At 37.0% G+C, this 26,923-nt stretch overlaps 1 protein-coding gene across 2 annotated transcripts in view; it reads right to left on the bottom strand.

Moving 5' to 3' along the window:
- Positions 1 to 26,923, bottom strand: part of BNC2 (basonuclin zinc finger protein 2) — a 230,037-nt gene that overhangs the window by 79,874 nt on the left and 123,240 nt on the right. For both annotated transcript variants that reach the window (XM_071424952.1, XM_071424954.1), the window contains one exon: positions 15,393 to 15,628. In XM_071424952.1, the coding sequence (XP_071281053.1) occupies positions 15,393 to 15,628 (236 nt within the window). The remainder of the gene's footprint in view (positions 1 to 15,392; positions 15,629 to 26,923) is intronic.

Raw genomic sequence — 26,923 nt, 5'->3', positions numbered from 1 at the left:
TTAGTATTCTGTTATGTAGAGTAATGGAGTAAAAACATAACCTTTTATAACAAGGTGTCAACCAAACTCAGTTCTATCTTCCCTCCCCTTCCACTATATAGGTAGATGGTACAGTCTCAGCTGTCTTTTTGTACAGATTTCTGGAGGATGGACATCATTGAGGGTGTTTTCACTACCACAGTAAAAGAAAGAGTAAGACCAATCTTTTAGCATTAAATGGAGGTGTGCACATACTTACTACATATAATGGCTCAAAATAACTCCAGGGTTACACTTTCAGTGAAATCAACATGGCTCAGTGAGACTTGACTTAAGACAGTTTGTGAGGTGTCTCACTGTCTGCAGCAGACAACATTATACTTCCTGAAGGCAAGGCCTGGCGTGCAGTCAGTGATGAGAGGGGACAACTGAGCTGCCTAGCACTGGAACCATCAGTGCAATTTCCCGCAAGTCAGGAATATGAAACAGCACAGCTGCTGGGATGAGTGAATAGCTGAAGGAGCTTGTGTGAGCTTCAATAGCAGGCAGGAGCAGTGCTCCACTGTGAATGACAAGTGATGGGCCAAATCACTGGGGAGCTACCGATGAGTTATTAATGGTGACAGGTACACTACCTGGGAGACAGGTTGAGAGGGGAAAAAGATTATTTATAAGCGAATAGTTAACAGCTGTACCCACTGCTAAGCATTACATGGATGCCACAAACTGTAGAATTCAAATCTTGGGTTATTCAAGCACGAACAACTGCCTGTCACCAAACTGCAACGCATCGGTACAAATTAAGGTGGGAGAGACGAGACGAGGCTGGAACGATGCCTTGCTCAAGTAGGCAATGTCATCACAGAGTGCAGATAAGAGCAAGAGAAGCGCTGAGATAACCATGAGGTGAAATATGGTTCTTAATAATAATGATGAATTTGCAAGAACAGCTTTTTAATTTTTCCTGAGGGCTTTTGGAAGAGAACAGATGCTGAATATGTCCTGTACTGACATGAATAAATGGGGGGAAAATATGATATGCAAAAGAAATATTTTCAAAGAAGTTTTCTTTTGAAATGAGAAGTAATACATTTCTACTGTGGAGATAATTTCTTCTATCTCCAGCCCCCTCCCAGGTTTGAAAGACGCATTGTTAAGCTTATAATATAACGTTCTTACAATACCTACAATAATATAGTCACCTAGTTTTTTCCCAAAGGAATGAAGCATTGTAGTACTGAGTATATTATGAGTGGCCTGAACAAAAACCTTTCTAAACTATTTCTCTAGTACAATTCTGAACAAAAAGAAGCGGGGAATACAAACCAAATAAAACCCCAAAACATCCCAAAACCCCCAAATGCACAAACAAACACCCCTCCCCTCATTAGGAATTTGGAAATGTTTTCATAATGTGAACATGATCATGAAAGAAACTGGTTTTGAGTCCTTTCCTATTCCACTGCTTTTGAGTCCTTTCCTATTCCACTGCAAAGATGTGTCTCTGCAGTAACTGCTTACATGCAAGGAAAAAGCCTAAGAAATAATTTGATAGCTTTTCTTGTGGGCTTTTAATGCAGTAGAGGAGTTAAATACCTGCAAGATCAGCCAGGTTCCAAGACAATAAGCAGGTGGTTCACTGACTTCTAGGTTTGCACAAAGCACAGGCAGAAATCTGAATATCTGATATCTGAACAGATATCTGAACAGATCCCACTAGATATCGGAACAGAGGCAACTTTTACCTGAAACAAAATGTGCCAAATGACTAATCTTAAAAAAAGAAAAAAAAAAAAAAAGAAAGAAAAAAGGGGCGGAAATGAGGAAAAGCATTAACAATCTAAATGCTTAAGCTTAAAACTTTAAAATTCAGTTTTACTTGAAATAGTCTCACACAGACTCTAAAATGGTAAGAAAAAAAGAAGGCTAGTCAGCAACACCTGGGTTCCTCCAAGGTAGAGGGGGAAAACTGTTTTTATCTATGGTTACTGCCTCTTCTCATTTCTATACCATAGGCACACTGTGCTCTTGTATGCTCTAGAGGAGGGAGATATGCGAGCCAGAAAAGGTTCACACTTCAAGAAGCTTCTAAGGCTTTAAAATATAAAGGTAGAAACTGATTCAGTATTGTAACTGTTTTCAGGATTTAGTCCAAATCTTTCAGTTTTAGCATTCCAAAATGAACATCACTAAAAGGCAAATAGTCCTCTGCATGTGTGTATTGGGGGTGGATGTGACATTAGTAAAACTTACTAAGTACTTTCTTCCTGATAGTCATAATATTTAAGTATTTCTCCTCTGTTTCATTCTGGTTCTTATGGAAAGCTGCTATGATTCCTCAGTGTCTGAACTTCTCACACTGTGAATCAATACTTAAATATATTATCAAAGCAAGTGAGATAGTTACATTTTATCTTTACAATTGATCATTATTTTTATTAAATACTATGCTTTGTGGAAACTGCTTTTCACACAACTTTTGAGCATAAAAGAAACATGACATCATTTTTAAAGGTTTAGTAAGAGATTCAGGAACTGAACATTAGTTGAATTTGCCATTAGTATCATTCTGAAAATACTACATTTATTTCCCTAGATATTGATTAAATCTTTGTTTCTCTTCCATCCTACTTTTAATTTTTTTTTTAATGTTTAAAAGTCGCATGCTAGAGAACCTAGTCTAAAGGCATAGGAAACCAAGTCAAATTTCAGAGAGTGAAATTTGAAAAGTTAATTCCCAAAGCTTTACTGTCAAAAAGCATGGAATTTACAGTGAGCAAGGTAAGCTTAGTTTTGATCCCTACATTTCAATTAAACAGTGTCTTACTGCACAAGTTTTTTTCCATTGGCTACAAGCAGTTTGCCTCTGAATGAGAATTTTCTTTCTTGTATTCACAGATAGAAATTGAAATATCAATTTCTTTAATTTCTCTTTAGGGGTAGGCCTATGAATTTAGAAGCCTGTGTTTTAATACCCAAGTTTGCATGAAGATATCAGTGCCTGTTGCTATTATGCCCAAAAAAGGAAAACTAACTTATTTTTAAAAACTGTAAATGCAAAAAGAATAACTTCAAGGTTTTGTTGTCTACCTTTCAGCAAAAACAAACCAAAAAAAAACAAACCAACAAAGTCACAAGGATTACTACAATGCTTATGGTGCAAACCATAAGTGTGTTGTTTTTTTTTTCAGTCCACATTATTTACCATGTTATTGGGTCAAAATTAATGCTCTAAAGATTATACAGAAAACTGTATTTTTTTCAGCTCCACACACTTAGTCCATCCACCAAAGAAGGCCTCCTTTTTTTCCTCCAAACATAATGCAGTACTATTTGGTTTTTTATGGATTCATTATAAGTTTTTGTGTGACACAAAGGACGAGCTGCCAACAGAAATAAAAAGCTAGGATACTAGAAAGGAGAGCTGGTTTCTAAACATGCCAAAGTTTGTTGGAAATGTAAGATTCAAGGACTTTTCCCTTCCCTGTGTTTGATTCTAGATGTGCTGTATACTCCTCATGCTACCCTGGTTCATCATGTATTAACAAGTACTTGCAAGCCTCCTCCCCTTTTTCACAGAAGGTATTTGGTAAATGATGTCCACATGTTTCAAAGGTAACAGAAACTCATACCTTAACATGTATGTACTATGTAATCAGATTAGCAGTCTGGTCACAGTCTTGGTTCACTGTGCAGCCAGAGTCAAAGAGTTGTGCTCTAGGGTGGCCTGGTCCCCAGCTAGAGGGAAAGGAATTGGGGATGCAGCAGCCATCCATAGCTGACCAACAGACACTGGGGAGGGGATAGCGGGGTGGGAAAGGATCTTGTGCTCACCATTATGTTTGCACTCACCCCACAGAATTCCAGTGGCGGAAGGAAGTGGCAGAAGTGGCGGAAGGAAGTGGCGGAAGTGGCGGAAGTGGCGGAAGTGGCGGAAGGAAGGAAGGAAGGAAGGAAGGAAGGAAGGAAGGAAGGAAGGAAGGAAGGAAGGAAGAAAAAGAAAGAAAGAAAGAAAGAAAGAAAGAAAGAAAGAAAGAAAGAAAGAAAGAAAGAAAGAAAGAAAGATTGATTTTCTACAGCGCAGTAGCTGCTGAAATTCTAATACAATTATCTTGTATGAACTGAAGGTAAACACTGTGCTGAAGTAAAAATGGGTACCTTAGTAAAGAACTTACAGAGTACTCCAGCAAAAAGCAGACTGGTGGTGGGGAAAAGCCTCACAGACACACACCTAAAGACTGATGTAACTAGTACTGGAAATTCTTACTGTGTTTATGAAGTTATTATTCAGGCATGTGAGCATATGTATAATTTAATTTTGAATTGTCAGGTTGAGGGACTTCTTAAGCACCTCAAACTGGATTGACATTAAAATTCTTCAAATGTGCTTCAAAGCCTATAAAATTTTCCATTGCACTGGTACTTCTCTCGCACTCGAAACAAATCTCATCATTGATACAATAATATCAGTTCTATGCTAAGGTACCATATTTTCATTGAATTATTTCATCCTGCAGGTTAATATTCACCAAAAGAACAACAAACCAAAGAAACTAAAAAACTTTGGCTCATCCTGTACAATCAATTTCCTAGCCATATGTGGCTGGGGGAACACAGGCTTCTCATGCCACGGCCCCCAAATGAAGACTGGAAATGACTAGGTCTGAGATTGTATGAACACCATAATGGGCTGCTGTTCTACCTCTGGACAGCCGCACGTCTGCTGGTCAGTTGTCCCAGAAGAGCTTCTTGCGTTCTCTAACATCCAGGTTCTCTGCAGCCTCACAACAAATACAATACCATGTGCAATCTGCTATGGACCTTATTAATTTCTCACTCTTTTTGTACCAAGAAACATATCTCTGCCTCCAGCTGTGGGAGAAAATTAATGTCATGGGTCTTATATGTATTACCTCACAACCCTTTGAACCTACAAATGAGAGAGAAGAGCTCTGTTTTGCATCCTGTGGTACAGTTTGAAAAGCTCCTATCAAGAGGAAACCAGTTCCCACATGGAAAGCAACAAAATTAGTACTAGTTAAATTCTCTCACCCCAAATTTAGTTTTATTTATGACATGAGATTAAATCCTTTCTAAAAGAGATGGGTTGGACAAAAGCATTTGTGTGGATCACAACGTTACATACTCAGCATGAACAGAGCAAGTTTTCCCAGACATTGCCCTAGCTACTTCTAAACAGTCTGAGAGCTTTTAATGGAAAGCCTGGTGCAACATAAGCTACATTAAAAGCAACCAGATGAGTGGCCTTATTTCTTCTATTCCTGTTTTCAGCACCGTATGTCAACTTGGACACAACTTACGGACACCCAAAATCCAGAATGCATGGATAAAAGTGTAATTATGTTAATTCTACTACCATATCTACATCACTACTCAAGCTACAGAGATACAAACAAACCCAGCAAGCTGACATATACTGGGCATATACATATACCATATACATATACATATACAAAAATCTACTTGTCCTACAAATTACTTCCTTCTGTGCAGAGAACTGCCAGTCAGTAACAGAGGTTTCCACACCCTTTTTCCACGCCCTTTCCAGCAGATGGAATGCAAGACTTCAGGGTGCAATTCTGGCAAGATTCATCATGAAGAACCCACTAAGATTGGATAGAAAAAGACATACCTTACCCTACTATAAAAAAAAAATGAACTAATGACATGGAATCTTTCTCTTCTATTTGATAAAAAAATTATTTAAAAAAATTTACTGAAATTACTGTTCCAGTGATGGTGATGCTTTAAAATTTTACTAAAGAATGGTCATAATTACACATTGCATTTCATTAGAGGATCTCAAAGCACTTCATAAACATTAATTAACAACATCCAAGTATAAATTGGGATGATTAGAACATTTTGTTAAAGCTGTGGGGGAGGAGAAAAAAATCAAGCTGAAGCACAAAGGACTTGTGCAGCAAATTAATATATTAGAGCCAGTAGAATAATACACACTTCCTGGATTCAAGCTAAGTATTCAACATTCTAGAACATGGTGCAAAATGACAGGTGAATCAGAGATTTTTCCATACAGGAAAGAAAAGTAAATTTCTTAATTAAAATATGGGAGTTCATCTTCATTAGAATCAAAATGTACCTTGATAAGTAAAAGGGGGTTGTCTGTCTATATTCAATGCTGTCCTCTTATTGCCTAGAAGGCAACAGTAAGTGTTCATGACATTTACCCCTCCTAATAAGAGTCACTCACACTTCACTGTTATTCCTTGTTATTGCTCAGGACAGGCACTAGCACCTCATTGAAAGATCAGTGCTGCAAGGGAAAAAAGTCCCCTTGAGATCTCTTGGACTTCAAGAAAAACAGTAAATCAACTGATGCTGGACAGATGACAAGTTTGATTCTCTGTGGCCCTTCTTGATTCCTAAATATCTGTGGACCTAAATTTCCTAAGTGCCTGAAGTCAGGGCTGACACACAGACAATCAAAACCACATCTAAACTCAAAGCAAGAGGTTTCTAAACTGGAAAAATCTTAAATCCATTTAAGTGTCATGGTCTGGACTCCATACTCTCTGATTGAGTTAATCTCCATTGATGTGTAGCTGAATGGTTAATATCACAACCTTATCACCTCCAGGACCATGATTTGAATTCAGCCCAAGGTTCTCTGCAAAGCGAGTAGCCTATAAAAAGCAGAAGTTCTAATCTCTGAGCTGCTTTTTGTGAGTAGAATTATGTTAATTCCTCAGATTCTTGGCACAACCCACTCCCCTCCACAGTCAGGAAGGGAGTGGGTTTCTTTATTTTGTAACAGGTCACTGCATTTCCCATAAGAAAATTGAGGTGAACAGTAACCCCAAGATCCTGTCCTCAACTCAGTGGTGATATTTGTTTGACATAGTGCAGGATATGTTCTGGTAGAGGCTTCAACATGGCATTGTCAGCAAGAAAAGTGATTTTCCAGGCTACCAGGAAAGCCCTTCTCTCCCCTCCCTTCATCCACAGAGAATCAATCTCAAACCCAGAGATTTTTGTCAAAGACACACACAATCACAATCAATTAAAAATATAAATACAATTTACAGATTGTGAAAGTACATGTATATATGCACAAATATACATATATATGCACAAACACACACACACATACACTCACATATTTGAAGGAAAATGTGATCATAAATGGTTAATAGAAATTCAACCACATTCTGAAGCAAGAAAGCTGGAAATAGTTTCCTCCTTGGCTTACCTGCCAAGACCCAAGTTCAGGGCTCTGTTTCTTCTGAAATGCTTGATGGCATCACTCACACCTAAAACAGCCTAGGGAATGAACTATTCCTCCCACCTCCTTCATTCTTCACTGTGCTTGGGGTGTTTGTGATTTCATCAACTATCACAAGAGAGACACAGGATCATGAACTCAGGCCTTGGCAGGTGAAGAGATTTTCAGCTCCATTTTAAAAAGCAAGCACACATGGTCCTGGCACATGCCTGACAGACCTTCACTAACAGACATTTCCATGCTCTGCAGTCTATTAGCTGTGCAAAAAGTACATCAGTAGGATCACAGCTAGTAGGATCACCCTAGTACTGTAAACGGTCAGTACACATTCCAGATAGAACAAAAACACACCTACACAAAAGTCTCTCTCTTTCTCCCTTTTTTTTTTTTGACTGACAGCCATAAATGTTTTCCATTAAAGGGCCACCTTTACATTTCTGAGCAATGTGAAGCACTATGGCTATAAAGGCTAACTATTTCATAGTAGTCATTAGGAACTAGCATGATGTATACTGCTGTTGATTACCAGGGGTTATACAGCCCTCTGCTTCATTACCCTTGCAAGATGCAAGACACAGAGCAGCAATAGCACAGCTCTCCAGCTGCACATATTCTGGAAAACCCAATGATCTTTGCATGTACTGAGACATCTGTTGTCATGTAACTTGTTCTGCTGGCATTCAGAAATGTCATCAAACTGGACTTTATTTTTGTTGTTGCTTGGTTAAAGTGTGAACCATGATACATATCCTGATGTGGTACTAGTGTGATCAGTAGTGTTACTATTAGAGGTACAGCACCAAAAGCATCAGAGAGGTGTTAGGCAAGATACTGCAGATACAGAAAAAATCTGAAAGTACTCCACACTACAGAAGAAGTGGCATTGCTTTGCTCAAACACACAACAGTGCTTCCTATCTCTCTTTTTAGTCTTTTAAGGTTTATCTGAGCTGTTTCCACCTTCTGTTTATGGTAAAGATAGAATAGTAACACCTAGATTAGAACAGCTAAGAAGAATGCAGAAGAGGAAGAATATAGAAGAATATAGAAGAGAATCTATAGAATATAGAAGAGAATCTCTGTTCCACAGAAGTGTAGGGGAATCATACTAAACTGACACACGGGGGAGAAGAGAAACTCTTCCAGAGTGTCAAATATTAGCATACAGGGATGCCATGGGAGGAATAGAATACACTCAGGAGATGGACATCTAACAGATCCTTTTCATCTTCTTGTGCTAAAGAGGCAAAATCAGAGAACAAGAGGAAGTGAAACTAAGGTGAGGCTGAAGACGGGAAGAAGTAAAAAAGGGAGGGAAATGGGAGGCAATGACAAAAGAAAAGAAAAGGAAGTTGAAGTGGAAAAAGAGGAACGAAGGAACAGAGAGGCTCAAAAAAAAGAAACAGGCAGAGCATCTACAAAAGAGACACTTTTAAATCCCATGTGTACTGCAGGACTAGATGTCTGGACAAATGTTACCAAGCTTTGAGTCTTGGTTGCTCTGAGGCCCCGGTTGAAAAATATCAGAACTAAAGAACACACATGAGTGTTAACAATAACTACAAGGAAGAAAAGAAAACAAGACAGAACTGTACCTAACAAAAATGAAAAAAAGTATTAATCTGTAAAAAGCTTGCTCTCTTCATTATCAAGTAATTAAATGTGGGTGGCAGTTACTAAGGGTAACACAATCTTGTATGTATTGTACACTGTACTTTGGTGTCATTAAAATCTTTACCAGATAAACTTCTTAATCTTTATCTGCATCACTTTTACAAGTATGGGGTTTTTTAACAAAAAAGGCATGCTACTCATAGAGGCATGGAAATACCAAGTGACTACTTCTTTAAAACGCATGGAAATCCTCCAGTGGCCACAGCTAAAAGAGTGTAAAGTATTAATTAAGGTATTGGCAAATAGACCAATGAGGAAGCAATGCCAATAAAATAAATACAACACCTTCACAAATAAATTTTCTTTTTTAATTATCCATACGTGTAACTGTCAATTAATATTTGCTGGGTTACAACAGTCAACTTTTTTTTTTTTTGTAATTTAGTTGCCTATTTCTCTTAATTTTCTTTTACAAATAATATAGCATACCAACATTTTAATGGTGTTCTTGTCGTGTTGTGTAAAATCACCTGACAGTACTTGGGGAAAAAACCTGACAGAAACTTTTCATGATTCATGATTATAGATAGCAGACTACATTGAACTGAAAGTATGTCATCACTACAGCAACCTCACATTCCATGCCTACATTGCAAAAGCTCATATCAGAGCTTCTTTTTATTTGTTTTCCTTTTAATGTTCTCTATGTTTAAGCATTGGAGGCTGTTAAATGAAATAGTCCTTGTGCTTGGGTTCTACAGCAAAAGTTCAAAGATCTTAAATTATTTCAGACAGAAAAACTAAGACTCTATAAAGTCTCTAAAAGAGGTTAGAGAGCGACAGAATCCATCCTTTTCTGAAATCCTCCACAGACAAGCCAAAGGTGGGCAATATTTAAGTTTAAGAACGGTAAAGCAATTTCTGTCTGTGCATATGGTTAATATTTAAAAAGTGAAGTGCTAAGGGATTACTTTGAGAAAGAAAAGAAAAGAAATTAGGAATGATATTATTGAATATGCTGAAGTTTCCTTCTTTGGTCTCTACCCAAATATCTTCATTTAATCTGGATGTAAAAATAGTATGCATGAACAAACAAGTGGTGGTAAACTAATACAGAAACCAAATTACCTATACTACCAAGAGAAAAAATGTTTTACAAAAATTTGAGAAACTGTCAAATATAACTGACAATATTAGTTATATATATGCTGATATATATATATGCTGATATATATATATATATCAATATATGTGAGCATGTAGTTTGAATATGCATATAGCTAATTTTTATTTTAAAATCTCAGAACTGAATTACTTAAACACTGCTATGTATTTAATAATTTCAATGAGTTTGTTTTAGTTATTGGGATTTTGGTTTTTTTGAAAAGATTTCTTAAACTGCCTGCACCTCCCCACTCTCTGCCCTGAGCCATGTATACCTTCTGAGAGCATGCCTTCCTAGCTGACTTCTTGCTTTACAGTTGCTTTAGGACTACAGAACAAGCACAACAATGGAAGACTAGACTAATTCTCCTAAAGCAAACTAATAAATTTGAATTTCGTCATTTTTCATAATTGATTTTGCTACAGAAAAGACCTTCATTTAGGATTAGTGATTCCCCATGCAATGTCCAGTAAATGAACTTTTGTGAGTGAATCTCCTTTTGTATCTATAAAATATCCATAGTCTTCCAGCTGGCTTTAGTTTTGACTTTGTTCTGTGTTTTTTATTTTTAAAAATTTCTCATAGCTGTGGGCGGCACCAGAGAGTCTGGCAGCTAAAACATTGCCTGTGAGCTACTGACTAATCTACTTTTTTCAAGGGCGTGATGATAAGAATGGGACTCCTAGACCATTTTTGCTAATTCTGCCAATGTTCTATTCTGTGCCTCTGCTTCCTTCTTTGTATTGTAAAGAAAATATGTATTTTCATCTTTTTCACTAAGAGAGTACAACTATTTGACCACAAAACAGTTGAAAAAGTGTTGAGCTGTTACTCAAACACTGAATCATTATTTGCACTGAGTCAGTTTATGGCCTCTAAGTTGTAATCACATGTCCTGTCTTCTGCAGCTGGACTAGCGTAAAAGCTGAATGCCCCAGCTGTTCACTGCTAGTGGCATAATTGCACTCTAGCCCTTTCCTCTCAGAATAATGAGCGTTAACTTACACATGCTTAGAAGGAGGATTTTTCTAACCTGGTTTGTTTAAAGAGAACCTGGCTAGGGAGCAATTACACATGTAGCTACACTAGCAAATGGATGGGGTAAAGTATTCTCCCCAATTCTGTGATCTCTGATGGATCATACAACAGCTGGCAAAGTTACCTCTTCTCTCAGCTTAGCTGGAATTAAACCAGGGTTGGAGACTCACAGTTGAGCTGCTCTTTACAGAAGATGTAACATCATTCAAATCAATAGAGAGACTAGTCATATACATCTCTTTGATGTGTGCAGTATCTGACCCAAAACACCCACTGTTTTTGACAAAAATAATTTTTTTGTCATGTAAAAGACATGGGAATTTAGGTGTTCCCAAAAGAGAAAACTTACAGGCTCACTATCGACCGCATACGGGTTGATACCAAATACAGTAAATTAGTTCCTTGAGGTAGAAAAAACAAGTCTAAAATCTGAGGCACTCTGAATTCCTATGGAGCAAACACAATCCAGAATGTTCCTTTATGCCATAAAGTTTTTTTGAGGATCAGTTCTAAAGATGAGAGAACAGCTCCTCTGCCAAGACATTAATCCTGTGGCAGTCTGATGAGATTGGTGACCAAATTGTCACTAACACTTCATTGATAGGCATCTATTCACTAGAAACTCAATTTATTGCATGGAGGCCAGAGAATCTTGCCAGGTCTTAATGCCTTTCAGCCATTACTGGCAATATTGTGACTGTGCCCAAATGTAAAAGGCGGTGTTATCAAATTACCTCCGCGGCTTCAGGGTTCCTTGACTTCCTGTGCTCTATTAATGCATCCACTGAATGAAGGCATAAATACTGTATTTTTCTCTGCCCATTGCTTTTTAATTTGCTATTTGGAAACATTATTAGTCAAAATGAAGGTATTACAAATGATCCCACCCACTGTGCAGCATTAATAAACAACTGTTTTTCTCTTGTTTCTCCAGTGGAGCAAACCATGAGCTTTTTCTGTAAAGTTACAAGGAAAAAGTTGTGAGGTTTGCAGGGTGGTTGCTCATTTTGTTGGTTATTGGGGTTTTTTTGGTTGGTTGGTTGGATGGTTGGTTGGTTGTGGAAATCATCTGACAACAGTAATTGATTTTGAGTGGATACATCTACCCTACTCCTCAAAACACCTCCATTTAGAGAAAATGTTAAAATATTTTAACACTTTCATCACACTGAGGACACATTCAGCACAGGTGGATGCCTTAGAGCATCCCAAAGCATAAAACTCAAGTTTTGTACCAGCTTTACAAATCTCTTGCATGGTGGTTAATGAACACTGGAACTCAAACCTGGACAAAGTATTCTGGAATCTGTTACAAACATTACCTTTTTCTATTCTATTACTTCTCTTAGTCCTTGCTACTAAGCTTCCCGTTTTTCCTCCCCTGAGGATAAAACAGGAGAACGGTGATTCTGTAAAGTTACAAGTGAAAAGTATTATTTTTACTAGATTGTTCTTCTCTAACTACACTACCATGGTAAACCTTTTTCTACAGATAGATATTTCTGCATTTGGTGTACAATGAGCATGTATGAATGTAAATTTACTAGAATTGACTGCAATTAGATGATAACGTGGGTGGGTTTGGACAGACAAGTTACAAAGAACTGCAGTTCCTGACTGAGAGTCAAATGTTCCTCAGTTCACTGCATGATAGCCTATCAACAGTCCCATAGTTTGTGATACTCTGGATGATTTGTTTTGGTACTTGATATTTTTGAAACTCCTGTACGATGCTTACAACATTTTATTCAGTTTTCTGTATGCAAAAGCTGAGTCTGAAAGCCTCAAACAAGTCTGAAAAGTTTCAGTCTATAATGATAAGCTTCATGAAACAATGTCTTTTGCCCAAAGAAGACATTACCTGTATGCACTTATACCGTGCTAGTGTTACTACACATTTCCTTTGAAATTTCCCTGCACAGACCTTTCTCCTTTGTAACAGATACTTTCAATAGAGCTATTTTTAAAGAAGACATTTTTATTATAATCGATTTAATTCATTTTTCCAATGTTTCTCTGCATGTATGTTTTACTAAGAATTTTCGTTTTCTGCTGTATACTGTGTTTTCTGCTTTAATGGAAACAACAAAGCACTTTTTGCTCTCTCCTGTGGAGACATTCAAAAGCCATCTGGACAAGGTCCTGGACAAACAGTTCTAGGTGGCTGTACTTGGACAGAAGGTTTGGACAAGATGACCTCCCTTCTAACCTTGAGCAGTGTGTGATTCTTTGAAATTAGACAGCTAAACTAACGGGATGCTCGACTACACACCTTTCATAGGTCTTCATTCACTCATTAAGAAAATCCAGAGTCGAGTGCTAATGAAGTCAATATGCGGCAAGTCTGTAACAGCTGCCCTTAACTTTCACTGATAATTGTTCTCATTTAAATGGCATAATATTCAATATACTGTTGTTGAATATAGTAATGGCAAAATTCATGCCTTGGAGGCTACAATGTGACTGACTTTTAGCTGGATAAACTGAACTGTGACCTAATCGGGTATTACAGGCCTTTACACCTTTCAGATTCATAGGTCACAGTCTCAGTCTGTATAAACATCTATGTAATCATATCACAAACCATTCTTGCATATATTAAGTCATTCCAAAACATAGTTAAAAAAAAATCAATATGAGCATGATTCAACCGCCTTTAAACAAGAAAACTACTGATTTCAGTCTGTCTTCTTGTCTATAAGAAACAAAGAATTACATTCCATGCTTGGAATATATTAACCCTAATTATTAATCACATTTATTAACCAGATTTCTAACATTATATCTTAAAAATTATATATTTTTTACATTAATTCCTTTACAAATCAAATTTCTTCAGCCCTCCAGATCAGTAGCATTCAGAATCCAGGAATCTAAAATATGATGTAATATGCACATTATCCCAGTACATATCTCTGTAGATATCTCTCATGTATCCATCTTAATTATATATCATATGTTAAATGTATAAATACGTAATATCATATATTTATATCATACAAACATCATAGATATCTGCTGTACAATATGATGGATATATTCTTATATGTTAATTTTAGATTGGTAATGGAAAAAATGGATTCTGTTCTATTTGAATAGGTGCAACACTTAGCACCTATTCAAATAGAACAAAACAGATGCCTGAGAGAACCCTGAAACAATTAAAGAGCTCCATTCCATATATGTCCTAACAAGAATAAAACAATTTCATTATTGAAGTGTAAACCTTTTTAGTTCTCCTACTCTAGGGCTGTTTTAAAATTCAGTACATTTTTCTGTGAAAATCTAAAATATAGGGCATTTAAGAAAATATTTACAAGCACAGAAGGTGAAGTTTTCCATGGAATCCACATACAGCTAATTTACTTCTTCCACACAAAGTACAGAAACCAGAAGACAAATTAAGAAATAGAGTCAGGATTTCTCAGAGCAGGTATAAATCCCATATTTTCAATAAAGTTCTAAGCATGCTATCACTGCCTACAAAAAAAAGAAATAAATCAGCAACTAAAATTTTCAGAATTCTTTAGGCATGTCCACTTCAATAACTGGATGCATTCTAGATAAGAAAGAGCTCCTACAAAGTCAGCAGCAATTAAGAGAATTCAGAAGTATGAAGTACTAGGTTATTAATCAGAAATAGTCTTACAAAATGTAAAAATTTACTATGGAATTTAATAGAGTATGAAATTTTTCAGATAAGCAGCTCTACGTATATTTATGACCATACCCATAAAACAAGTCTGTCCAGCTTTTTGTTGAACATATTTTACTTTTGATTGTCTATTTCAACTAAAATGCACGCAATACTTTATTTAAAGCAATATTTCAAAAATGGCCTTATTAAAAGGATTTTCCTGTTTATACATAACGATACTTTCCAATATAGTCATGGTCACAACCCCAATTTCATCTATACATTTTTAGGTATCTTTCTAAAGAAGGAGAGAGAAGATGACAGAGCTGCTGACTTGCATCTTAGTTTCCCAAGTCAAACAGTAGCCCTTGAAAACTTGCCAGCTGCCTTTGATGGCCAGATCATGCTTGCAGGTAGCTAACCTCAGTATTTGCAGTATTTAAGGCATTTCCTACAGTAAACATAAGCAAGTACAAATAAATACTATGGTATGAAGGCACCTGTATTTTTTTAGCTTAGGAAAAATTGAATATTTTATTTTGCCAGCACCATCATTAGGCTTCAACATGCCAGACTAAATTCACTTCATATCCTTCTACTTTCTACCTTGGGTGCACCATCACTACATCCATACATCAACAACAAAAAAATCAATCTACTGGGTTTGAAAACATGCTTTGCTTTATTTCCTACCTGAAGAATGTAGCCTCGAACGTAGTCTCGCAGTGTCCAGCCTAAGCCATGTAGAATATGCAACACCTCCTCTTGCTTCAGTACACTGAAGAGCCTGTCAAGCAGTATCTTCAGTCTCACAGGCACAGCCTGAGTACCGTAGAGCATCAGGCTGCTGATGTCAAACACAACATTGGACTGCACAATCTCCACTTGGGTTGGGTGGTAGAGGTGCTGAGTACTAAGTTTGTCCAAGGCTGAAAGAAAAGGGGTCAAGTATAAGGAAAGAGCAAAGAAAAGACAAGAAAACAACTCCAAAGAGTCATGTGGCAGATACACTTATTTTCCAGAGAAATATCACCTGGATGATTCATAGAAACATAGAGTCACAGTGTTGGAAGGGACCCTTAAAAATCAGCTAATCCACTCCCCTGCCATGGGGACATCTTCAACTAGATCAGGTTGCTTACAGCTTCATCCTACATGAATATTTTCATGGATGGGGCATCTACAGCTTCATTGGGCAACTACCTCAATGCCTCAACATTTTTGGAAAAATCTCTTTTATATGTAATCCAAATCTACTCTGATTTAAGCCAGTTTAAAGCCATTACCTCTTGTCCAATCACTACATGCCCTTGCCAAAAGTCTCTTCCCAGCTTTTTGGTAGACCCCCTTTCTTTTGAAAGCCTAATAAGGTTGCCAAGGAGCCTTGCCTAAGCTTTTTTTCATCTTTTCCCCTGACTGAAGGATTCCAACTCTTCCAGCCTTTCCTCAAAGGACAGGGCCTCCATCCCTCTGATCATCTTGGTGGTCTCCTCTGGACTTGCTCCAACAGGTGCATATCTTCCCTTTGCTCAGAACCCCAGACTACTAGTAGTAGTTGGTCACTGCTACCCCAGGTGGCATTTCACCAGAGGGGAGCAGAGGGGCAGGATCATCTACCACACCCTGCTGGCAATGCTGCTTTTGTGGAGCCAGGGTATGGTTGGCTTTCTGGGCTACAGGTGCACACTGTTGAGTCATATTCAGCTTTTCACCCACTGAAGCTCCCCAGGTCCTTCCCTGAAGTGCTGCTCTCCAGGAGTTCATCTCTCAGTGTGTACTTGGGCTTGTGATTGCCCTGACGCAGATGCAGCACCTTAACCTTGTTGAACCTCATGAGGTTGATATGGGTCCACTACCTCAAGCTTGTCCAGGTCCCCCTGTATGGCATCCTGCTGTGTCAACTACACCACTCAGCTTGGTGTCATCTGCAAATTTGCTGATGGCCTCACTATGTCTTTGATGAAGATATTAAACAGTACTGGTCCTGGTATGGACTCCTGATGGATGCCAGTCATTACTAAGGGATCCTTTTTCACAGATGCAGTCCAAAACAGCCCTAGTTTCCAAAGGTCACAAGTAATTTTAATTGCTATGGCAGAAGGGTTCTCAGGTGAGACTCAGAAATTACAGTACTCATAGTTCAAGAGAAATTTATGATTAACTAATGACCAAGACTGAAGCAATGCCAAATTAAATGGGACTGTTAAGGATTTGATACTTAATCTCTAGAGGAAAAAAATAAAACAGATACTCCCTTAACTCCAGTCTCTTAAACATGTTAAAACTAAAGCTCCTGATTTACCAAAAATTTGATCATTAATTCACTGCTACTAGAGCTGGATAGTTCCTTTTACCTGGCTTTATGAATTCCATGTTATTCACTGTGATTTGAATAATTCAGCGATAAGGGAAATTTGCAGGAGGAAGGTAATTCTTATCCCCTTGTGAAGTTAAAAAAGATGGAATTGCATATGACATCATGCATTCTATGATGTATAAATGTTTATATTTAATTTTATTTCTATATATGAACTATGTTGCAGCACCTAAGCTTCTCTTCTTCTCCAAACGAAATTTCTGGGCATTTAAAACAATCTTATAGGGACTTCTCCTGTACTTGGTTTCTTCTTGTCTTATGGTCACTAGAGAGTTCATGTACTGTTGATAAATTGCCTTCTTACAACCAGAGCGCAAAGGCCCTTATCATTTACTTGCTGGCTTCTTTCACCACGTTTACTCCAAGGACTACATTGTCAAAGACTTCCAGTTTCCTCATACTTCATTTCTTGCAACTGAATTGTCTGATCTTTCCTATTCTAGTGGCTAAGTCAATTTTGAATAAATAGCTTTAAATATTAATTTCACATTCAAACAAGATAAGAAATTGGCAAGCCTAGGGACTTCAGTCCTACGTCTCTCCACAGGACATTTATACTGCAGAACATGAAGAGCAGAATTTTTTCCTCCAACAGCTCTTCTTCCAAACTACTACACCTATGTAGGCTTCATGATGTAGGACTAATTTTTTTACAAGGTCTAATGAATGAGATTTGATTGAAGCTTAAGCAGGTTAAATACTGTTCTGCTTCCCCCCCCCCCCCTCCCCCCATTTTATGTATGATCTTTTTCTAAGATGGTTATTTTGCTACTGACATAATGGATGTGTCATGAAAGTTCTTGGCTGGAAAAAGCCAAGAAAATTGATATTTTTTTTCTGCAGGTTGAGCAGTATGTGTGGTGATATGTATATATATGTATCTGAGGGACTAATCAACCATTTAGAAGCAATAAAATAAGCATTACTCACAGTAGGAATGGCGTAAATAGTTTGGAGTATCCAACAGATACTCTGTAAGAACACCTTCTAACAGACTCTTGAAATTATTGAGCAGATCTGGATCACCCTGAGCTTTTCAACTTCAGTCTTACAGAAAAGGGTCCAAAGATATTAACTGGCTTCTCCAACTTTATGCAAATTTAGACTAGAACCAAGACATGAATGGATATTTTCTGAACACTTTATGTTTTTTAATGACTGAATTATACTGTATTTCTAATGTATCCAAATATTTGTTTCTCTCTTTGTAACAGCAAATACCATGCCTGCAGTGAGAAAAAAGAAGTTCTTTCATTTAAAGAAGACTTGTCATGCTGAGGATGTTAAGATCATTATTCTACTGTGGTCCAAGTGAGAATGACTATAAGACATCTTTATCTAAGGATTCTTGGGTGGATGAAAGATCTAATAGCTTTTAATTTCTCTAACAATAAGATTACAAAACTCTGTGGACATATATCCACTTCATTTAAGGTGACCATATAATAGCTTTGGAAAGGTTGAGGTGGAATGGAAGAGGGAAAAAAACAAATAAAATCTTTTTTAAATAACTAAGCACACTCTTTGACTGGCTGATAGAAATTTTTGCAATCTAATCTGTACTGTTCCATTAAACTGCAATATTAATTTTTTAGCAGCACTATCTATAGACATCTGCTTCTCAACACACACACACACAAATACTAATTAGCATAATATTGGAACAACATTCCAAGTGACAGTGATATTATCTCCAATTTTGATTTGTGGCCTTATTATGTGTATTAAATAATAAACAAGCAGCAAATTTTATCCTTTTCAAGTACAGGTCAGGATATGCATTAAAATGTGGAATTTATAACACAACAAAACATACATTATTGCAAGAACATTTGCAAGCTAAAGACAAACCTCCTGGTACATGAAAATAAAAAGGTTGTAAATTAAATGAAAGGAAACACAGTTGTGTTCATATGGGAAATAACAGTACTGTAAAATTCTGAAATTCTTTCAGAAAAATAACTATTGATATCCCTTCAAATTGTCAGAATGAAAATTCTCACTCTAATTTGTAATTTATAAACATTTTTGTGTTTCTTTAAAAGATTGCTACGAATGTAGTTGACAGAATTTTTGTAGTATTTCTCATTTCTCTTCTGATACCCTTAGTGAACTAATGCTAGTGTTCTAGGTGGATTCAAGATGCCACTTATGTTGATAGACACTTTTTCAGATAAGAGGTAAGGAAGTACCTATCTTGTTGGTTTTCTGTAAAGAAAGGAGTATTAGCTTTGGCCTTCTCGACAAATTTCTGATTCTTGTCAAATCTCTGCATAAATAGTTGTATTCTGCTGCCCTGAATTGCCCACATAATTTCATGTGGATAATGCATTCCTCATCACTTTCTGCTCTAAACCATTGGTTTAATTTATACAGGCTAGTGAACAATGAACTGTTTTACAGGTGAGTACATTCAACAGTATCTGCAGGAGTTTATGGTTTCATAAGCACTAAGAAGGTTTCAAGATTAAATATGCTATACAAAAGAATGTGCTCTATCCTACCTGAAAATGACATAAACAGATGTGTCTTTATTAAGAAGTTATCAGTGACTGAATATCACAAAGCACACATAAGAAGTCCATTCCTGGTGCAGTGTGAGGTATTACTGACCCTTTGTACAGTTCCAGTGGGATCAAAAGTTCACCTATGCATGTTTGAGACATTTTTAGTTGTAACCTGCCCAATCTTTTCCAAAACCATGACTGAGATCAGTTATGTATTTAAACTAAGACAGGCACCTTTTTTTAACAATGTAATTTAATTGTTAGCACTGCCCTGATAGTCTGATATTCTTTAATTCAGTATATGTGAAAAGGTGTTCTCTGATACAGGAAGAAGAGAATTCTAATCTTAAAATTACGTAGTTGCTGAGCAATCAACATTTTCATGGAGTGGCCTAAAAATACCCCTGTGTTTTACTCTGACAACACTCAGTCAAGTAACATTTCTGTGGTGAATTCCCAATTTCAAGTACTTGTTTCAGAAATTTAAACTGTTTTAAAGGGGGGGAGTAGCAAGGATTGTGTAGAGGACATTAAAGATTGCCTTTAACAATGAAAAATCACTAACTGGATAATTAGCACAGGAATTAGGAACCTTTCAACATTGTTTTTCCAACTCTGAAGTATCAAGTATGCACCATAATAATTGAGAACATTTTAACTGTAAGGGGCCAAAAATGACCATCTAATCCAGCTACCTGAGCACTCTAGGGCTGATCATCAGTTAAACCATATTGAGGGGATTGTCCAAATGCCTCTGGAACATGGAGTGGCTTGGAGCATTGACCACCTCTTTAGGAAGTCTGTGGCTTGACCACCCCTCTCATTAAAGAAGTGTTTCCTAATGTCAAGCCCGAATCTCCCTGTTTGCTTATTCAGTTTTTAGCTTCTTAAATAGAAAAAAAAAAAATCCCTCAGATTTTTTTTACTGAGCCTCTGCTCAGTATAATCTGAAATGTCAAAAAACTTTGGAATTGTTTCAATGTCAATATTCATATTACAGCCTTCAGTATTCTTATTATGTAATAGTTCAGAAAAAAAAAGCTTCAGACATCTTTGCAATAAATCAATGAACAAACTTTTATGTTCCATTTGTAGGGTTTTTTTTTGTTGGTAGTTTTGTTCGGTGTTTTTTAATGTTGTAAAGTAAGGAGGGGAAATGTACCATATTTATATTTTACTGGAGTTTTGAGACTATGTAATTCAAATGAATTTAAGTACAAAGGATACATTAAAATAAGGCACAACTTCTTTTTCAATTTATCAAAAGACAGAAAACAAAGAAGAGACTTTTTAATTTCATTTATACTGTGTCCAGGCTCAGCTCTGCAAATTTACTCATTGCCCATAGACCCCTTCCTTCCCAATATGCAGTGAAAAAGGTCAACCAAATTAAAAGCCATGCCTCAGAGCAGATTCCATTTTTGCTAAGTAAAAGAAATACAAATATGCAGTGATGAATTTTGTACTTTAGAGGTCTGATATTATTTTTTTGAACAGCTACAATAAAAGCATGACAATTTGCCTTTACTAAATAGAAAAGAATTTTAAATATCCTAGTTTTAATGCAATTGGAGTTGCAAATACACTTACCTCTTACTAATTTCCTGATCCTAGATAAATATTTTATTAACCTGAGAGGGATGAAAAGGTCTAGTGAAAGGTCTTGGCTGATTTGCCTGTCTGTGTATCTCATAACACCACAGAGAAGAGTCTATGAGTTGCAAGAGGGCATTATGGATCTCATTCCATTTCAGTTTTAGTTTTGAGCTCTCCAATATATCCACTCTGGATTTTCTGGCATACTGTCTAGCCAGTTTACCAACTTGCCAAAGTTGGATATTGTTGAATATGTTGGAGTACACAAACACATACAAAATTTTACAACCATCATCTTCTTTCTAGATTACTAGATTTGTTCAAGAACAGGAAGATGAAAAAAAAAAATGTAGTATCTGTCCAGACAATAACAAAAACCTTACGAGACATTTTAAAAACCTAAATAACTGGGTCACCTTTTGCAGCAAAAGAAACTAAAAGAAACTAAAATTAGAAGACAGATGAAATATAATATAATACCAATATAAAATTATTCCATAATACCATTGCAACAATAGTATGTTGAGTGTGGTAAAACAGGTACAGTACTATTAATGGCAATGTTGAGCAATGCAGTTTACTCTTGATTTTAGTGGTGAAGATGAACAGCATCACATTTTCAGAGTTCAAGATTTTCTTCTTTTTCATCAACCACACAAAAAAATAGCAACAAATCCTTAGTAATGACTAAAATGCTGCAGGGACCACTTATCACAACCATAAAAGGTGGTCGAAAGTAGCCTCCCTCAGTACATAGATTTAATACCACCTCCAACATGGTGCAATGTTGTGCATTTTGAAGGCAGAAAAAAATTGCTCCTCAAAAATATCGTGCTTAGAAAGTGACTAAGGATAAGAAAAATTTTCCACATCTATTGAAGAACTCAAATATTTTCATGGTGTATGAAATGATCCCGTTCATTCCTGGAGCAAGAGAGTGGGGGACATGAACACTTACATCAGTGTGTGAACATCCTGAATCCTGAGTACAAGTTCCAGCTACAACATAGCATCCTTTCGTAATCTCTTTTTCACCTCTCTTTTCATTGCTTTCATAATTAATTCCATATATAAGATAAATGTTCACTGAGACAAAAATCATGGAAGAAGAGCAAGTAAAGAAATTCCAATTCATAGGCAAAATCAATTGTTTTTGGTAACACTGTTTTTTGTATTTAAAAACTAATAAAAGAAACCACTTGCCAAACACAGTGAGTCTCTGACTGAGGGACACATATGTGATCTGCTAATTTACAGCTTGCATGTACAGATGTTCACACTTAGTAAAAGGCTTCTTAATAGCATTTTAAAATTAAACATGTGTTGATAATAGGTGTTCCAAACCCAAACAACACAGCAACTAAACTGATATGTTTTCATGCCTCACCATGCCTCATGCTCTAACAAAAAACCCCCCAGCACTTCAGTTGCATGTACACAAAATAAATGTTATTAAAAAAAGACTGAATGAAAACGTTCATTAATTTTTCTGCCTATGATCTGATTCCAAGTTAAAATATCTAGAATGCTACTAGGTTTATGTAGCCGAAAGCAGAACCACAGTTTGTTCACAGACGTTGCTTGCTGTCTGCAATTTTTTTATCCCTTTACAAAACTTTGAACCCCATCCAGCTTTGACACACTGCCTCTTCAGTTAATAACTATCAAGTTTCCCCTTGTCTCCTGTCTACTTTTCTTTGAGGCAATTGCACACTCAGCACCCCGAGATAATAACACACATCTATAAGATAAAAGCAATGGCATTAATGTAATTGTCTGCCTTTCTCTCTTTAGCCTAATCTTTTTTTTTTCTTCAGTTTTGACTGCCTCTGTGACACCTGTTTTTGTCTCCTCTGATCCTACGACAGGTTTTCCGCTGACAAGGTTTTTGCCTGACAGAGATTCTGCCAGACAAGAACATAATAAAATATGAAGAACTGCTTGTCAGAGTTTCTGCCAATGCTCACATGAAATGGATGGGGTGGGGAGGGGGGGGAACAAAAAAAAAAGTATCCTGACCTTTTTTTTTTAAAGGGGCCCTATGCTAGTTGCTTTTGGCCTGTCAGGAAAACAGCCTCCCTGGCCAATTCCTGCAAGCCAAACAGGTGTCTTCCTCTATGTTTTCTTTCTGTAGAAAAACATTTTTCTTTGATAGTAGAAAATATGATTGCAAAGAGAAAAAAAAAATAAAGGGACAAAAAAGAGCCCCAAATGCTTTTCCCCAGAAATTCATCTTATATCTAAGTTTATGCAGTGGTACCTCAAAAGTGTGTCTTTGATCCAGAATTGGCCATCTAAATTAATAATAAAAATAAAATGGTACACTTTTTCTCCCCCCTTCTTTTTCACAACTAATATGCTCAAAGGAACATGCTGAAAAGAACCTTCGTTCCAAGTTCTCAGAAAAATATCTGGGCTAGAAGTTTCCTGCATAGGCATACTGCAGGAATGAAGACACCTAACTATTGGGACCAGGGTAAAGAAGATAAGACAGAGACACTTGTGTGGGCTTTGGACCTTGTAGTACTCTCCATCAGTATGTGCATTGGTGCCTACACAAAAGATTAGTCTGATGATTAGTGATGGAGAAACACGTGTAGATTAATCATGTGAGCATTCCAACACACAGCTGCTTTTGTGTGTCTTGGTATCAACAGTCTCCTCTGCTGAAGACAGCAGCTATGGATCATGGTGTCACAGTCCTCAGTGCACCAATTTTGCCCACCAGCCTGGATTCGAAGTCCAGGGGTACAGAGCCCCTGCTAAAGCCTAAGCCTGGACCTTCACTGCCCTCCTAAACTGCATTGTAGGTGTGTCTGGCTGTAGTCCTGTCTTCTAGATTATCCTCACATTCATGTTACAGCCTGGTCTTCTATCCCACCTTTGGCACTTACTTCTTTTGCTCCTGATTGAAGCCTGTAGATGGACCCTTGACCTGACTATAATCCTTTGCCATGCCTGAGATTGTCAATGGACACAATTACCAGCTTCTCATTCAGTCCATCATGGTCAGACTTTAAGGAATTGTGCTCATGGTGCAGGCATGGCCAGTGCTCTCATTGCCTTTGACTGCTGGCTTAGACAGTTCACTTTTGCTGCTCCTTGAAACATAGATTAATGATGTCATTGTTGAAATCTATAATCTGTAATGGAAGATGCTAAGTAATCTCTTTCTATTACTTTGATTAATCATTCAACTTTGAACTTTCCAGTCTCTTGACTCCAAAGCTAAATGTACCCTTCCTATCAACCATTAACACCTTCTTAAAACTATTCTGTCTCTTAATTATGGTAAGATGGGGTTTAATATGTATCTTAATCATCGTAACATCATTTGGTTGACATATTATACACAGTAAGACATAAGCACATTTGGGAGTCCTGGACTGTGGTCTGTATTTGGAGGATTTCCATCTTAATCCTAAGATTCCATTAATTGTGATTCACAGTTTTGCAGAAATTCTAAGTGGGAAGGGATTTCTACAGATTGTCTGGTGCAGCCTTCTAATGAAAGCAGGGCCTTAGATTAGTTGGTTCTGCCAAGATTTGTCTTTTATATTTAAACCTGAGGAAGGGGGAGGGGAAATTCCACCTCTTCTCAGACAACCTATTCCATCTTCTATGCAGCCTTGAAAACTGTGATGAAAATGCAATAGGCACTGCCCACCCGTTAATATCATTCTGTTTGAATCATGTCATAGATGTATTTCACAAAGGCAAGCCAACACCATGGTGGTGTTTCAGTTTAGGGGGTAGCTCTGGTAAAAGCGTATGAAATGCTCTCCCACATGTGCTAAACCACCTCAGTTTTTCAGGAAAATCTGCTGTCTTAAGGTTGCTAACAGCTGAAGGTGTTCACACCCTGGGAAGACTGGTTCTTAAAACTAGTTCTACCATTCACATACATCAGTCTTACCCATTCCAATTCATGTACTCTGCCATTTCACAAAGTTCCTGTTAAATATACTTCAGAAAAATTTACTGTAATCAATTAGGATAGAATTAGAAAAGTTTCAGAGACTCACCTGTACATTTCTTGTATAATCTGTTCTCTTTCTAAAATCCAGATAGAAATGGGATAATTGAGTAACACTATTGTCTGCTAAATAAAACTGGGGCAAGTGTCCTCATAATGCTATAGCTCAAAATAAAATTCCTCCTAGTAGGAAAAAAAAATTTTTCCTTTCAATTTCACATTTGCAAAAGGGAAAGCTGAGGTAAAGTTACCCACGGTATTATCACTTAAACATCTGAAAGCAGTATGAATTTTTTATTCTTGCAGTCAAATCACATTTTAACCTTATGAAGTTGTATGGAATGAAGTAGTAGGGTTTGTTTCATTTAGAGCTGTTTCAATTTGTGTTCTGCTTAACCTAGTGAACTCTAGTTAATTAGGATGTTCCTATAAACAATTAAGCTTCTTGTAGGATCGTTAAGAAGATATAAAAATTTATGATGTAATAAAATGATAAAGTGGTTAGCACATCACAGCAATTCATGTGCAGCAGCATAGGTGTTGAAAGAGACAAGTAAGCAGGTACTGTCACCCAAACATCCTGGACTGGATGCATGTTGCAGAAGCCCACCACTGCTTCCCCACAAATCTGTTGGTGATTTGAACTCCCATGTCTCACAGAATTTATCCTGCTCATTTGGGAATCAGACAGCAATCACCAGACACTCTTTTGCTCCCATCTGAAGCTTCACCATGTGGCAAACTTGTTATCATCACACTTAAGGGGCTCAAAATCATGGATTTCACTAACTAACTTCCAAAAGGCAGCTGCTACTGCAACTGGAAAGAAGAATTCCAGGTGCTAATTTTAAATCATTGTTTTAGCCTTTTTTCTATCTTACACATAGCAAGTCTATTTGTTTCCTTCTGGATTCTCTCCTTAAGAAGAAAGGGTAAAACATCATCACCTGAGACATCTCCCAGAATTTTGTCCTATGGTATTGGGTGTATTAAGTGAAAATAAGCCTTCTCTGTAAACTGTAAATTCAATAATGATGGGCACCCAAATAAGAATATCTTGCAGTTTTGAAATACTTTTAGTCTAAATGTCTGTGGGCATTTTATAGTTTTACAAAGGCAACAATAATTTTATAAATGTATTTCAGAGTTGCCAATTAGTATCTGATTCAATTTAAAAGTTTTTCAGAATATAAAATGTTCACAGTGAGAAAAGATTTCACTTTTAGTTGTGAATATAGGGCAACCCAGCAGAAACAGGCACTGTGCTTCAGAATGGGTCATGGCCTGTTTAGAGCTTAGCAGACACTCAGTCCTTAGCTGAATGCTTAGTGCCTGGTCAGCTATAATCTCACCTGGCCATGTCCAAAAGACATGGGCTTACTCAAACCTAGGAATGTAAGCCAATGAAGTTGGTAAAAGCGGAAAGGTCTAACTTCTTCCTGACTGAGTTAAGATGTCCTGGGGGTGGCAGGGAAGAAGAAAAAAGTATTTTAAACTGAACAGATTCCTGGGGAAATGCAAGGAGGTGCAAGTGTGAGCAAATGTAGAGTAGAGCCTGTGCTTTCCCTCAGGAAAAGATTACTTGACACCTGAGGGTGTCAAATTTGCATGAGCATTAAACTCTTGACCACATGGTTATGTAAGTAACAGCTAAATAGAAGGATGAAAAAGGAAGGCTTCTTATTTGCTCTTGAGGCAGGTAAGCATTATTTCTTTTCTGTCACTTCTGTCTCATAAACTTTTGAAACAATATTATTTATCTTGGATG

Source organism: Agelaius tricolor, unplaced genomic scaffold (assembly GCF_023055355.1).
Source record: "Agelaius tricolor isolate 1412-34295 unplaced genomic scaffold, bAgeTri1.0.p SCAF_4, whole genome shotgun sequence".
Lineage (NCBI taxonomy): Eukaryota > Metazoa > Chordata > Aves > Passeriformes > Icteridae > Agelaius > Agelaius tricolor.
Note: the sequence above shows the minus strand (reverse complement) of the source record. Positions and strands in the feature narration are given on the sequence as shown.